Raw genomic sequence first — 14,051 nt, forward strand, 5'->3', positions numbered from 1 at the left:
CCTCCCTCCTTAATTGATTTTTGTAAGGTTACTAAAGCTATTCTAGGTGTTTTACCAAGCCAAAGAAATTTTGTTAAAATTCTATTAAGCTTCTTATAAAAGGACCCCTGAAAATAAATAGGTATCATACTCATTTGGTAGCAAACCACAGGCAACATCATCATTTTAATAGTTTGAACTCTGCCCCACCAAGAAATATGTAATGGGTTCCATTGTTCACATAACTCCGTTACTTTTTTTAATACATATTTTTCATTTTCTTTTACAGTATCTTCAATTGTTTTTTTAACTTGAATGCCTAGATATTTAAATCCTTCTTCTTTCCATATGAATGGAAAAGTATCAAATAATCCTTTTACACAGTAAACATTCAAGGGTATAATTTCAGATTTATTCCAATTAATTTTATAACCTGAAAATTTGCCAAACTTATCAATTAATTCCAATAAAGAAGATAAGGTAGACTCTGGATTTCTCAAATAAAGCAAAATATCATCAGCATAAGCCGAAATTTTATATTCCATATCTGAATATGGAATTCCTTGTATCTCCCTCGTTTGCTGTATTGCTAACAATAAGGGTTCTAATACAACATCAAATAACAAAGGAGATAAAGGACAACCTTGTCTAACTCCCCTCTGCAATTGAAAACCATCAGATATCTTATTATTAATATTTAATCTTGCAATCGGGAAGCTATACAATGTTTTTACCATTTGTATAAATCCAGAACCTATACCAAACCATTCTAAAGCCTGATACATAAAATTCCATTCTACCCTATCAAATGCTTTCTCAGCATCTAATGAAACTGTAAAAGCCGGTTCATCCATTTTTTTTGATAAGTTTAGCATGTGAAATAATAGTCTAGAGTTATTGGAGGAATGTCTTTTAGCAACGAAACCCGTTTGATGCATATCTATAATATGTGGGAGAGCTTTGGCTAATCTCAAAGCCAAAATTTTCGCCAAAAGTTTATTATCAACGTTTATCAAAGATATAGGCCTGTAGTTTGAAACCAAAGTAGGATCTTTATTTGGCTTAGGCAAAACAATTATTATTGATTCAGCCATAGTACCTTTTATATTACCTTTTATAAGTTGTGTCTGATATAATTTTAATAAATGTGGGGAGAGGATATTTTGAAATGTTTTATAAAATTCTACTGTGTAACCATCACCACCTGGAGCGGATCCAACTCTAAGAGATCTCAATGCTGTTTCTAATTCTTTTAATGATATAGGTTCTTCTAAACTTCGTTTTATATGATCAGGAATCTTAGGTCCATTTATTAAATCTAAAAATTTTTTTCCATCTTTTTGTTTCTCCAAATAAGGTTCGGAAGAATATAGATCCTTATAAAAATTTAAAAATTGTTTTAATATTATATTTGTTTGATTTGTTATTATACCATTATCATCTTTTATTCCATTAATATTAGTTCTCCTTTTTTTTGCCTTAAGATAATTTGCTAATAATTTTCCCGCCTTATTAGAATTTCCATAATACATCGTTTGTTTGGAAAACAAATCTTTTCTTATCATTTTTGAAGTTAATTCATTATATTTACCTTTTACTTTCAAAAGAGCTTGCAAAACTTCATATTCCCATTTACTTATCAATTTAGCCTCTAATATTTTTATTTCTTTTTCTAATTCTATATATTGTTTTTTAATTTGTTTCCTAATAAAAGCTGAATATGATATGATATTACCCCTCATAGTTGCTTTAAATGCATCCCATACATTCTCTATAGATGTATCTTCCACTAAATTTATTTGAAAAAATTCATTAATTTGTGTTTTAAAATTTTCCAAAAATTTGTCATCCACAAGCAATGCATTATCAAATCTCCAAAGAGGTCTATTGTTTTCTAATTGATCTAATTGTAATTCTATCCATATTCCCGCATGATCCGAAATGATAATAGGATCAATGGAGGCTTTAATCACTTGTTGCACTTTATTTGTTGAAACAAAAATATAATCTATTCTTGAAAATGATTTATGAACCTGTGAACAAAATGAATACTCCTGATCATTAAAATGAAGAATACGCCATATATCTTTCAAATCACATGATCGAACTAAATTATCTAGACCTAAAGATTTAATATTTTTACCTGGTTTTTTATCCAATAATGGATCCATTACAGCATTAAAATCTCCAGCCACCACTAAATTAGAGGCAGCCAGTGGTAATAACATATTTTGTAGCTTTTTGAAAAATTCTGATTGATTCGAATTAGGGGCATATATATTAAATAACGTCAGGGTATCATTTCCCATACCTATATCGATATGTATCCATCTTCCATGTGGATCTGAATTTTTTACCTTTATATTGGCCATACATTTTTTGTTTATAAGGATTGCAACCCCTGCTTTTTTGCCCACTGCTGGAGCAAAAATACATTCTTTTATCCATCCTCCTGATAATTTCTGTGATTCCTTCATATTAAGATGGGTCTCTTGCAGACAGTAAATATCTGCATTTTGTTTTTTTAAAAATGTTAATATTTTTTTCCTTTTAATTACGTGATTCAGGCCATTGACATTAATAGAATATATTTTAAAAGACATTATATATTTTAATACTTTTCATTATCTTATTCTTCCTCTCCTCTTTCATATTTAATATCCAAAAAATTTTCTTCATGACACACATATTTAACCCTAATGTATCTCCCTTAATTATTCTAATAAATATTCTCCTTATCCCTCCCTTTCCCACCCAATATATTGGCTGCTTAAGGATACACATTGGAACTGTAATCCTAACATTCTCCCCATTCCAGGCAATCAATATTCAATTGTTTAAACAAATTTCCCTTCTATCTATCTATATTGATCTTTTATATATATTTAATCATTTTCCATAACATTTTATTAATGTATCATTTTCCATTTAACAATATGTTAATTTGTATTTCCTTAGTATTATGATTTCAACATATAATTATTTTAAACATATATGCAGTGTATTATTTAATAATTTTCCTATATTCTGTTCTTTCTTTCATATAATTATTATTGTCTTTTCTTTGTATTGTTTTCCTCCATTTCTTCAAATATTTCGATATGTTATATTTTCTAATTTTCATAGAGTCTTCAAAACCATCTTAATATATTATGTTAATATATCATAGGTTCTGGTTTAGAGAGAAACTCTTTTAGTTTTTCAGGATCCTCAAAATATAAGGACTTGTCTCCAGATGACACTCTCATTTTCGCCGGGTAGTATAGACCATATTTAAATCCTTTTTCTTTGAGTAGAGGTCTCATGTCTAGTAGTCTTTTCCTTTTAGTTGCTGTGTTTTTGGCGAAGTCTGGTAAAAACCATAATCTTGATCCTTTATAATTTAAGTTTTTATCTTTTTTTGCAGCATTTAGTATCTCTAGTGCTTGTTGGTATCTCAACATTTTGAAAATGATTGGTCTTGGTCTGTTTTTATTTTCTAGATTTTTTGTTGGGATTCTATGCGCCCTTTCAATTTCAATTGGTTGTTTCAAGTCTAATTGTAGAATTTTTGGAATTAAATTTTCAAGGAAAAGGATAGTATTTTTTCCCTCTAGATTTTCTTGTATTCCAAAGAGTTTGATGTTCTTTCTTCTTCCTCTATTCTCGTAATCCTCCAGTTGATCTTTTAATTTATTTAATTCCAGGTTGTCGTTTTTACATCTTTTTGATTCACATTCTATAGTTTCCATTTTTGATTCTAGTTCAGTTGTTCTTTTGTTATTAACTTCCATTTGTCTATGTATATTTAAAATTTCTTCTTTCATTTCAGACATATTAGTTATAGTTTCTTTAAGCATTTGTTTGATTTGTTTTAATTCTTCCATGACTTCAGCTTTGCTTAATGTGTCTGATTCTTCGATAGGAAGTGGTATTTTGCTTGGTGTTATTTGTTCTTGTTTCTGTCTTTTTGCAGATGTACCAGCCTCATTTTTGTTTTGTCTGGTACTTGTCATGTTGTTGTTTTCTTTTTCTTGGTTATTCTTCTTTCTTAAATTTAATCTCTTAGGTTTAGGTTGGGTGTTCTTAAGTTTTTAATTCCTTTTCTTCTAGGATTTGGTTCTATCTTTTGAAGTAGATTTTTTTTTTTTTTTTTTTATTTTTTTTTTTATATTTCTTCTCCCTTAAGCCCCTTCACTATCTCAATGAGAAGGGAAACACTCAGTCTGATAATTTTTCCTTCTCTTAGATCTCTCTCAGACTAGTTAGGTCTTTCATAGATTTAATTCATTATATCCTGAAGTCACTCTCCCTTAATGACACTCCGCTTCAGCGCTGATCAAATAAAATATTTTTGATGGTCCTTTCTTCTAGCTCTCCTCTCACGAGCCCAATCGCAGCCCCGACTGAGGAAAGCAACACCTTTTCCAATTATTTTCTTATTTTGGCAATTTTGAAGTAACTGTATTCTATTTATTCACAGCGTCTCTCAATTTCCTCAATGTCTTGTTGCTTCAGTCTTAAAAAGTTCCATTAATCCTTTTCTCTGTCTCTTCTCTCATAAGCCCAATCGCAGCTTTGTCAGAGGAAAGGGACATTCAATTCAGTACTTCTTTATTCTAGCAAACTGATATTTATTTGTTTACATCACTTCGGTACTTAATTACTGAGAGAAAGTGCCGATATTCTTCTTCCTCAGTTACTCAGTCTCCCTTCCATCAATGTCAAAGGAGGATAATTTTCAATTCTATATTTTCTTTTCTGCCTTCAGACTTTTACTTCTTTTTTTTTTTATATCAGAAAAAGAAGCCAGTAATTAATCGATCTCCTTATCTCCAGGCTCCGACTCAGCTCCGGCTAGAGAAGGCTATAACAAACCGTCTCAGTTCCATATATCAACTGTCAGCAGCCTTACTAACGAGATCAGTCTCTCTCTATTTTTTTCCCTTCAATGTTAGTCAGTTTAAACATTCAGCACATAGAAATAACAACGCTCTTGATATTTCTAACTTTTCTTTTCCCAGTGCCTTACCTAGATCTGGCAAGGCAGGCTGGTGTCATTCACGCTGTGAGCTTTTTTTTTAAAAATACCTCGTCGCTACAGCAACTGTCATCTGTCATTAAAAAAAAAACCGGCTAAAGAGAAACAGACCTTTTCTCTTAATTTTCTCACCCAGACTTCACCCAACTCTCAGCAGTACTTCTTTTTTCACTCTTTAATAACAGCGTTGTTATCCGATTGTTTCTGTTAATAGATTTCTTTTCTGTCAGTTATCTGCCGCGTCAAACCAGCGCTGAGAGAAAAACCGGCAATCTTTCTTTCAGTTTTCCTCTCTCAGTATCTATCTCGATTTTATCGGAGGAACTCAATATTAGTTTGTAATAGTTTTAAGTTTAATTTAAACTTGTTTTTTCACCTCGAAATCAACAATAAGAGAATTATAATTTTAAAATTTTGCCCAGATATAGAGGAGCGTCTCGATCACACCTCCATCCTGTGTTCGCGTTAAGCCACGCCCCTTTGCATGCAGCTAATTTTAAAGAATTGGAAAAATTGGGATAGATTAAGTTATTAATTCTGGTGGGAATCCCTATGTTATATCTTCAAAATTTAAAAGTTTATGGCCATTCAGAAGGGTTATTATAAAAAATTTATGGAAGTGTGTGAACCATTAACTAAATATTGTAAAGATTAATCTAATTGTATAATTGTGGAAAATGTGCACATCTGGGGTGGGGGTAGAGGGTATGTTTTGGCATGTGTTAAGTAAAGAAGGGTTGATTATAAGTATTTTTATCAGATGTTTTTAAATTGGAAGGGGATGGGAGAAAATAAGTCTTATCTTTCTTTTATCAAGTATATTGTGCTGTAATGATAATAATGTATGTAAATGCATCATTTGTTGTGCACAATTGAAGTTTCAAAAATGAATAAAGAATATTTAAAAAAAAAAGATGCTCACCAAAACCACATCTTACCAGATAGTTAGAGTATGATCCTGAATGATTTTAGGGTTATTTATGGAATTGTCATTCAGTTATTGTATTAGATCGCACTTAAAATCACTCAGTACAAGGCAGAAGAAGGAAGAACTAATATGGTCCCTAACTGAACCCCTTCCTTGCTGTCCTGAAGGGAAAAGGAGAGGAAGTATAAGGATTGAATAAACAAAAAGTTATTTTTCTGAATTTCTGAACATTTATTCTGTACATATTTGGAAAGTAATTTTTAGGAATTGGCACCCAGAAAACTTTCACGCCATTTTAATTTGGAATTTTGCTAATTTCCAATGAATGTCATTAGCAGTGCGGCCTCTTCTCAAAGAATGTGCATTATCACCCTAATTCAATATTCAATATAGTGCTCAAAATTGTGTGCACAAATTAATTACCTAATGAGCAAATTAGTGCCAATAATTGGGTGCTGGTAGCACAATGGGTACACCATCCATCAAATTGATTGACAGGTGAGATAAGGCTCGGCCAATCAGTATTCACTTCTGGGTTAGACCATGCCCACATCCCACCCATGCCCCCACCACGCCCACACCAAACTCTGTCCGTGCCCCGTCCACACCACACCCACCACTCTACCCACACCCCTCCCTTCCCATAGGAATGAATGGTGGTTCCTCCACCCAAGCACCACCCTCTGCTCCGCTCCCCACAGTAACACCCCCTGTCTACATCACCGGAAATTACCCCTGCCACTTTCTGATGACACCAGTGAAAATGGGAGTGTCTGACCCCTAGAAATGCACTTTCTGATGAGGTCAGTGGAAACAGGGGTATTTGACCCCGGAAATGCAAGTCACTGCTACCAGAGTGTACGGTCATTACCAGATACAGTCTAATAAAACAAAAATCAGATAGGTACATGTGATCTCTTAGAAAGAGGAAGAGATAATGGTTATTGCAGATGGGCAGACTTGATGGGCCTTTTGGCCTTTATTTGCCATCATGTTTCTATGTTACCCCCCTGTAAAAGACAGAGGCTTTAAGACCTAATTTTCAGAGAAAAGTTAGCAGTCTTGTGATTCTGATGTCACAGGAATGAGATCCCAGGGATGGGAGTATTGGGATTCCTATGGAGAGGGAACACACTCTGGTGATTGATGGCCTGACCAGGGTGATTTTGAAGAACCTGAGAAGCTCCCAGAATTGCCCTATATCTGATCCAAATCCCCAGGGATAGACTGCTCTGGCAATGGTGGAGGAATTTCCACAGTCTGCAAAATAGAGGCAGTATCATGCACAAATCATTGAAGTAGCTGCAAGAGCACTGCATTAACTATCCTGTGGAGCACTTGCTTGTATAGGGACTGCAGGACTAAGGCATTGTGTTTTGAGGGGGAGGAGGGAGACCAAAGCTGAAGGACTGCTCTAACACCTAAGGCTCTGTCGGATGATGTCATTTTTTCAGTGTGCCTGCATTTCCTTGGTAAGTCTATGCAGAATGCAAGAGAACTAGTACTGTTACACTAGTATTCTTTATAGAATAGGCTCCAAAAAGCACCTTTTATAGAACTTCAACAAACAATGAACTCAACACCACAATACTCCACCCATTTGCCCCTAGAGCAGTGGTTACTAAACCTCTTCCTGGAGGCATCTCAGCCAGTTAGATTTTCTGGATATCCACAATGAATATTCATGAGAGAGAACTGCAGGCAGTGCTTGCAAATCTCTGTCATGAATAATCATTGTGGAAATATTAAAAACCTGACTGGCTGGGTTGCCTCCAGGAAAAGGTTTAGGAACCACTGCTCTAGACCTTTCTCAAAACATTCCTCAGGGTGCTACAGAGGTTCACGTTTCTGTGGGTCAGGATCTATACCTACTTGCCAAGACATACAACAAATTGTCTGTTCTTAAAACCACAATTTCCAAATCTGTCTCTCTTGGTATTGACTTCTATAAAATTATCTTCACCACAGGCTTTTGAATCTGAAAAGAAAAGAGAAAAATACACTGTTAATAATAAAACATACGAAGTCTGTTCAAAAAGTTCCAGGACTAATTTTTAGAAAAATTATTATACAGTCTTACAAATTCCATTGGGTCCCCTTCTTTTTTTTTTTTTTCTTTTTTATTGATTTTTTTCATATATCAACAAGTGTTATAAATTTTTCATACAATTATCTTGACAATACACTTGATATTTCTATAATGTATTTTATATAAATCATATTCTATATTATTTTTCATATAAATTATATAACATATATATTGTAAAGAATTTATCAATTATTTAATTATGAACCCTTTTCCCTCCCTTTATTACGTAAATTCCATATAAAACAAACATTCATTATAATATATTTTATAATGTATATTAAATAGAATAAATACATTACCCCTTCCCTCCCTCCCTTTTTTAACCATTATCTTAACATGGGAAAAAATTTTTAAATTAGTCATTGCAAAAATCTGTTAATGGTCCCCAAATCTTCTTGAACTTATTCATATAATCTTTTTGTATTGCAAATGTACGCTCCATCTTATATATATGGCAAACTGAGTTCCACCAAAAATTGTAGTTTAATCTGTCACAATTTTTCCAATTATGTGTAATTTGTTGTACTGCTATTCCAGTCATTATAAATAAAAGTTTATTGTTATTTGATGAGATTTGACTTCGAGTTCTCATTGCAGTACCAAACAAAATCGTATCATATGTCAAGGCTACCGGATTTTCTAACATCCTATTTATTTGAGGCCAAATTGATTTCCAAAATGTTAGTATGAATGGACAATAGAATAAAAGATGATCTAATGTCCCTGCTTCAAGATGACAATGCCAGCATCTATTAGACTTAGTGCTATCTATTCTATGTAAACGTGTGGGGGTCCATAAAGCTCTATGTAAAATAAAAAACCAAGTTTGTCTCATAGAAGCTGACAATGTACATCTTAACCTCCAAGACCAAAGTCGTGGCCATTGAGATGCATTAATCTGATGCTTAATCTCAATGCTCCAAATATCTCTAAGACCATTTTTTTTTTTTAATGTACAAATTCAGATATTAATTTATACCACATTGCGGCCTGGTGACCCATAGAATCTATCTGAAAACATAAGAATTCCATACTATGATATTTATTAAGGTTTTTCCATTCAGAGAACCCTTTCTGAATGGCCTGCTTCAATTGCATCCATCTGAAATATTGTGATTTATTCAAGCCAAATTTATTTTGCAATTGTGAAAACTCAAGCATTTTACCTTTATTCATTACATCTTCTAAAATACGAATTCCAGCTGTCATCCAATGTTTCCAGATGATTTTAAAACCGCCAACTTTGATCTTTGGATTAAGCCATATTGTTTGAGTCGTTGATTTAGTTATTGGAATAGGAGTTAGATTACTTATATATCTTATAGTTTTCCAAGTATCAACAAATATTTTGTGATCTTTATATAACCTTGGCATATGAATACTGATAACATGACTTAGACGTAAAGGAAACATTAATCTCCATTCTAACCAGAACCAATCTGGTATATGTTCAATGGGCTCTGGGAGGATTCAATACATACCATGACGCATAATATAGGCTTGATGGTACCTATAAAAATTTGGAAAATTTACCCCTCCCTCCGTAATTGGTCTTTGTAAAGATACTAGAGCAATTCTGGGGTTTTTTCCAAGCCAAATAAATTTTGTTAACATCTTATTTAATTTTTTGTAAAAAGACCCCTGAAAAAAAATTGGTATCATACCCAATTGGTAACAAACTACCGGTAATATCATCATTTTTACAGTTTGCACTCTCCCCCACCAAGATATACACAAAGGGTTCCATTGCTCACACATTTCTGACACTTTTTGTAATAAATTTTTTTCATTAATTTTCATAGTCTCATCCACAGTTTTTGTAATCCAAATTCCTAAGTATTTTAATCCTTCTTCTTTCCAAATAAAAGAAAATGGGTCAAATAAACTTTTTGTACAATGTATATTGAGTGGAAGTATTTCTGATTTATTCCAATTTATTTTATAACCTGAAAATTTTCCAAATTTTTCAATCAATTCAAGCAAATTAGGAATGGTTATTTCCGGATTTCTCAAATAAAGTAAAATATCATCCGCATATGCTGATAGTTTATATTCTCTATATGAATGCGGAATACCCTGTATCTCCTTTACCTGTTCTATAGCTAATAACAAGGGTTCCAACACGATATCAAAAAGCAAAGGAGATAGTGGACATCCTTGTCTAACCCCCCTTTGTAGAATAAATTTTTCTGAAAAATTATTGTTGATATATAATCTAGCAACAGGGGAGTTATACAATGCTTTTATTATTTGTATAAAACCGGATCCTATACCAAACCATTCCATTGCCTGAAACATGAAGGACCATTCTACTCTTATCAAAAGCTTTTTCAGCATCTAATGAAATAGAGAATGCTGGGTCATTAATGGATTTTGTCAAATATAACATGTGATGTGCTAATCTAGTATTATGAGATGAATGTCTTTGAGCAACAAAACCTGTTTGATGCATATCTATAATGAAAGGGAGAGCTTTTGCCAATCTCAATGCCAATGCTTTAGTTAGAATTTTTCCATCCACATTTATTAAAGAAATAGGTCTATAGTTTGAAACCAAAGTGGGATCTTTATTTGGCTTAGGTAAAACTATAGTTATTGATTCAGCCATAGTACCTGTAATACACCCTTTATTTAGTTGTGTCTGATATAATTTTATTAAATAGGGCATTATGATGTTTTGAAATGATTTATAAAATTCTACTGTATAACCATCTCCACCTGGAGCGGATCCAACCCTAAGGGATTTCAAAGCTGTGTCTAACTCTTTTAAGGATATTGGCTCTTCTAAACCTCGTTTTATATGTTCGGGAATCTTTGGACCTTCTATTAACTTTAAGAATTCTAAACCATCTTTTTCCTTTTTCGAATAAGGCTCGGAAGAATACAAATCTTTATAGAATTTTAAAAATTGTTTTATAATGGGATCAATTTGAGATAACATTTCTCCATTCTCATTTTTAATAGCAATTATTTTTGTTTTCTTTTTTTTTGCTTTAAGATAATTTGCTAGCATTCTTCCCGCCTTATTCGAATTTCCATAATACAAAGCTTGTTGCACAAATAAATCTTTTCTAATAATTTTTGAAGAAATTTCATTATATTTACCTTTAGCTTTTAATAGTTTTTGTTGTGTCAAATAATCCCATTTTTCAATTAATTTTGATTCTAGAGACTTCACCATTTTTTCCAATTCTATAAATTGGGTCCCCTTCAAAGTACTCCCCTTCCCTACGTATACACTTTTCCCAGCGTCGTGTTCACTTCTGGAAACAGTCTTTAGTTCAAATCTATTTTATTAAGCAACAGTAAATACAACGGCAATAACAACCATGGGATACATTTTCATCAAACACCCGCGGAGGACTGGACTCTTATGTCCTCCCCGGACCCACCATACCCCCACCCCCCAACAAAGAAGCCCCTACCCCCCACCCACCCCTCCCCATCCCCCCACCGATACAGAGAAACTCATAAGCAGGGAACAGCAAAGCACAGGTTCAGAGGTGGAGTCTATTCAAGACCCGACTACGACTCTCAGGAGTCAAAATGTTCAAATATGGAGTCCAAGTATGAACAAAATCTCTGCTCCGGCGTCGAGAAGGACGAGCCAAACGGGCCTCCCATCCCATAAGTTCATGAAGGCGATTCCTCCAGTACCAGAATGAAGGTGGTTCAGATGACAGCCAGCAGCACAAGATACATTTCTTCCCCAAAATAAAACATTTACTAAGAAATAATTTTTCATAAGAATTGTACATATACAAGAATGAGAAATGGGCAAACAGCATAGACTGCACGGATACTGGCACAGGGGTCTGCAACAAGCCCTGTAAAAAAGAGGCCACTTCCGTCCAGAAGGTCTGAATCCCCTCACAACTCCAAATACCATGAAAATAAGAATTTACCTCCCCCGTACAGCGGATGCATAACTGGGTATCGATGCAACCCATATGGTAAGCCTGACTCTGAGAAGCATAGGCCCGCAGGACAGTTCGAAAGTGACATTCACGTAACTCAGCACTATGTACCAAACCCGCAGTTCGGTTCAGGGTTTTTAACAAGAAATTGTCCCCCAATTCCCAACCCAAGTCCCGCTGCCATGCCTCCAAAATACCAGGGAAAACCCTAGGCGGGCAAAGGGCCAGAATCCGGCCATGCAAAGCAGATATAGAGACCCTAGTATCAGGATCTGCAGCCAAAAAAGTACAGAGCTGGGTCCCAAAATCCCCCTGCAAGGAAGTCCCCTGAAGGGAAGCCACATAGTGACTAAGTTGACAATAGGCAAATGGAAGACCTATCTCAGGGACCCCCCTCCCCGCCAACTCAGCATAAGGTAAGAGAGACCCATCATCCCGCAGAACATGCCGCAACTGTTCCACCCCCCGTGCCCTCCAACGACCGAACACGGAGGGTCCAACCCCCGGAGGGAAAGCTAAATTCCCCGCCAACGGTAGGAATACACTAGAATGAGCGTCCTGATTCCACAAGGACCGAAACAAAATACTACGCTTACAGGGTCGCGGTAGTTTAGACAACGGGGCATGGAGGAGATACAATAGATGAAGAGGATAGAAATGATCCCGCTCCAGAGAGAGATCCGTATAAAAAGAGGTACCTAACACCCAATCACTAAGATGACGAAGCAAGCAAGCCTGGTTATAAACCCTGATGTCAGGCACCCCCAAACCACCCCCGTAGGCAGGCCCCACCAACAGGGACCATTTCAGTTTAGGTCTACGTCCACCCCAACAAAACCAGATCAATAAGGAGGTAAGGGAACGAATATCCCTCTGCAACAAAGAAAGGGGAAGAGTCTGAAGAACGTAAAGCCACCTCGGGAAAACAACCATACGAAATAAGTGAATTCTCCCCAACAGAGACAACGGCAACGCCTGCCATTTGGCTAGCAACAGTTTAGTATCCGCCAGGAGTTTATCTATGTTAAGACGATACAGTTGGGCCACATCCATAGTCAGCCGAATCCCCAGATATCGAAAAGAGGTGGCAGCCCAGCGCAGCGGGAAACTATCCCCCCACAACCGCTGAAGATGGACAGAGGAAGCCAGCGCCTCAGATTTCGCAAAATTCAAGGCAAAGCCAGAGAAATCTCCGTATTCCCGAAGACTTTCCAACAATACGGGCAAGGAACGCTGCGGGTCCGTTAAAAAGACCAAAAGATCATCCGCAAACGCCGCCAGTTTAAAATGGGAATCTCCCAGGACCAATCCCCGAATATCCGCATTTGCCTGAAGCTCCCGAAGTAAAGGATCTAAAGAAAGCACAAAGAGGAGCGGCGACAAGGGACAGCCCTGGCGAGTCCCTCGGCCAATAGGAAAAAAACCCGAGCAAGTCCCATTTACCAAAATCCGCGCCTCTGGATCACTATACAGCGCCTGGATTGCACCAAAAAAGAAGGGGCCCAAACCGTACGTCCTCAGCACCGCAAAAAGGTAACCCCACCGCACCTTATCGAAGGCCTTCTCTGCATCAAAACTGATGAGCATGGCGGGGCTACCGTCCTGTCCCACCCGTTCTAATGCCAACAAGATGCGCCTGATATTCTTAGCCACCGGTCTATCCCGCACAAACCCCACCTGAGAGTCCGAGATCACCGATGGCAAAACACGCGCCAGGCGGTTAGCCAAAAGTTTAGCCAAAAGCTTCGCCTCATAATTCAACAATGAGATAGGACGATACGATTCTGGCAAAAGAGGGTCCTTGCCAGGCTTCGGGAGAACTATAATAGATGCTAGATTCACGTAGCGAGGAAGAAAGCCCTTAGCAACACTCAGATTATAAACCTCAGCCAGTACTGGCGCTACGTCCGTCACTAACAACTTATAAAACTCACTCCGAAACCCATCCGGGCCCGGCGCCTTGCCCAACGAACTGACCCCTATCGCCCCCTCCACCTCCTCTGCGGTGATAGGAAGATCCAAAACGGCTGCATCCCGCTGAGATAAACGAGGCAAATCGAGGCAGTCAAGATAAACTTGCCCATCCAAAAGCTCGGGACCTGGATCAGTATACACCTC

The 14,051-nt window shown here is 36.2% G+C and overlaps 1 protein-coding gene across 7 annotated transcripts in view; it reads right to left on the bottom strand.

Annotated features, from left to right (window-relative positions):
- LOC117363119 (disintegrin and metalloproteinase domain-containing protein 9-like) overlaps positions 1–14,051 on the bottom strand; it is a 141,814-nt gene that overhangs the window by 49,150 nt on the left and 78,613 nt on the right. For all 7 annotated transcript variants that reach the window (XM_033950434.1, XM_033950433.1, XM_033950431.1 and 4 more), the window contains one exon: positions 7,800–7,905. In XM_033950434.1, coding sequence (XP_033806325.1) covers positions 7,800–7,905 — 106 coding nt within the window. The remainder of the gene's footprint in view (positions 1–7,799; positions 7,906–14,051) is intronic.

Source organism: Geotrypetes seraphini, chromosome 6, assembly GCF_902459505.1.
Source record: "Geotrypetes seraphini chromosome 6, aGeoSer1.1, whole genome shotgun sequence".
Classification (NCBI taxonomy): domain Eukaryota; kingdom Metazoa; phylum Chordata; class Amphibia; order Gymnophiona; family Dermophiidae; genus Geotrypetes; species Geotrypetes seraphini.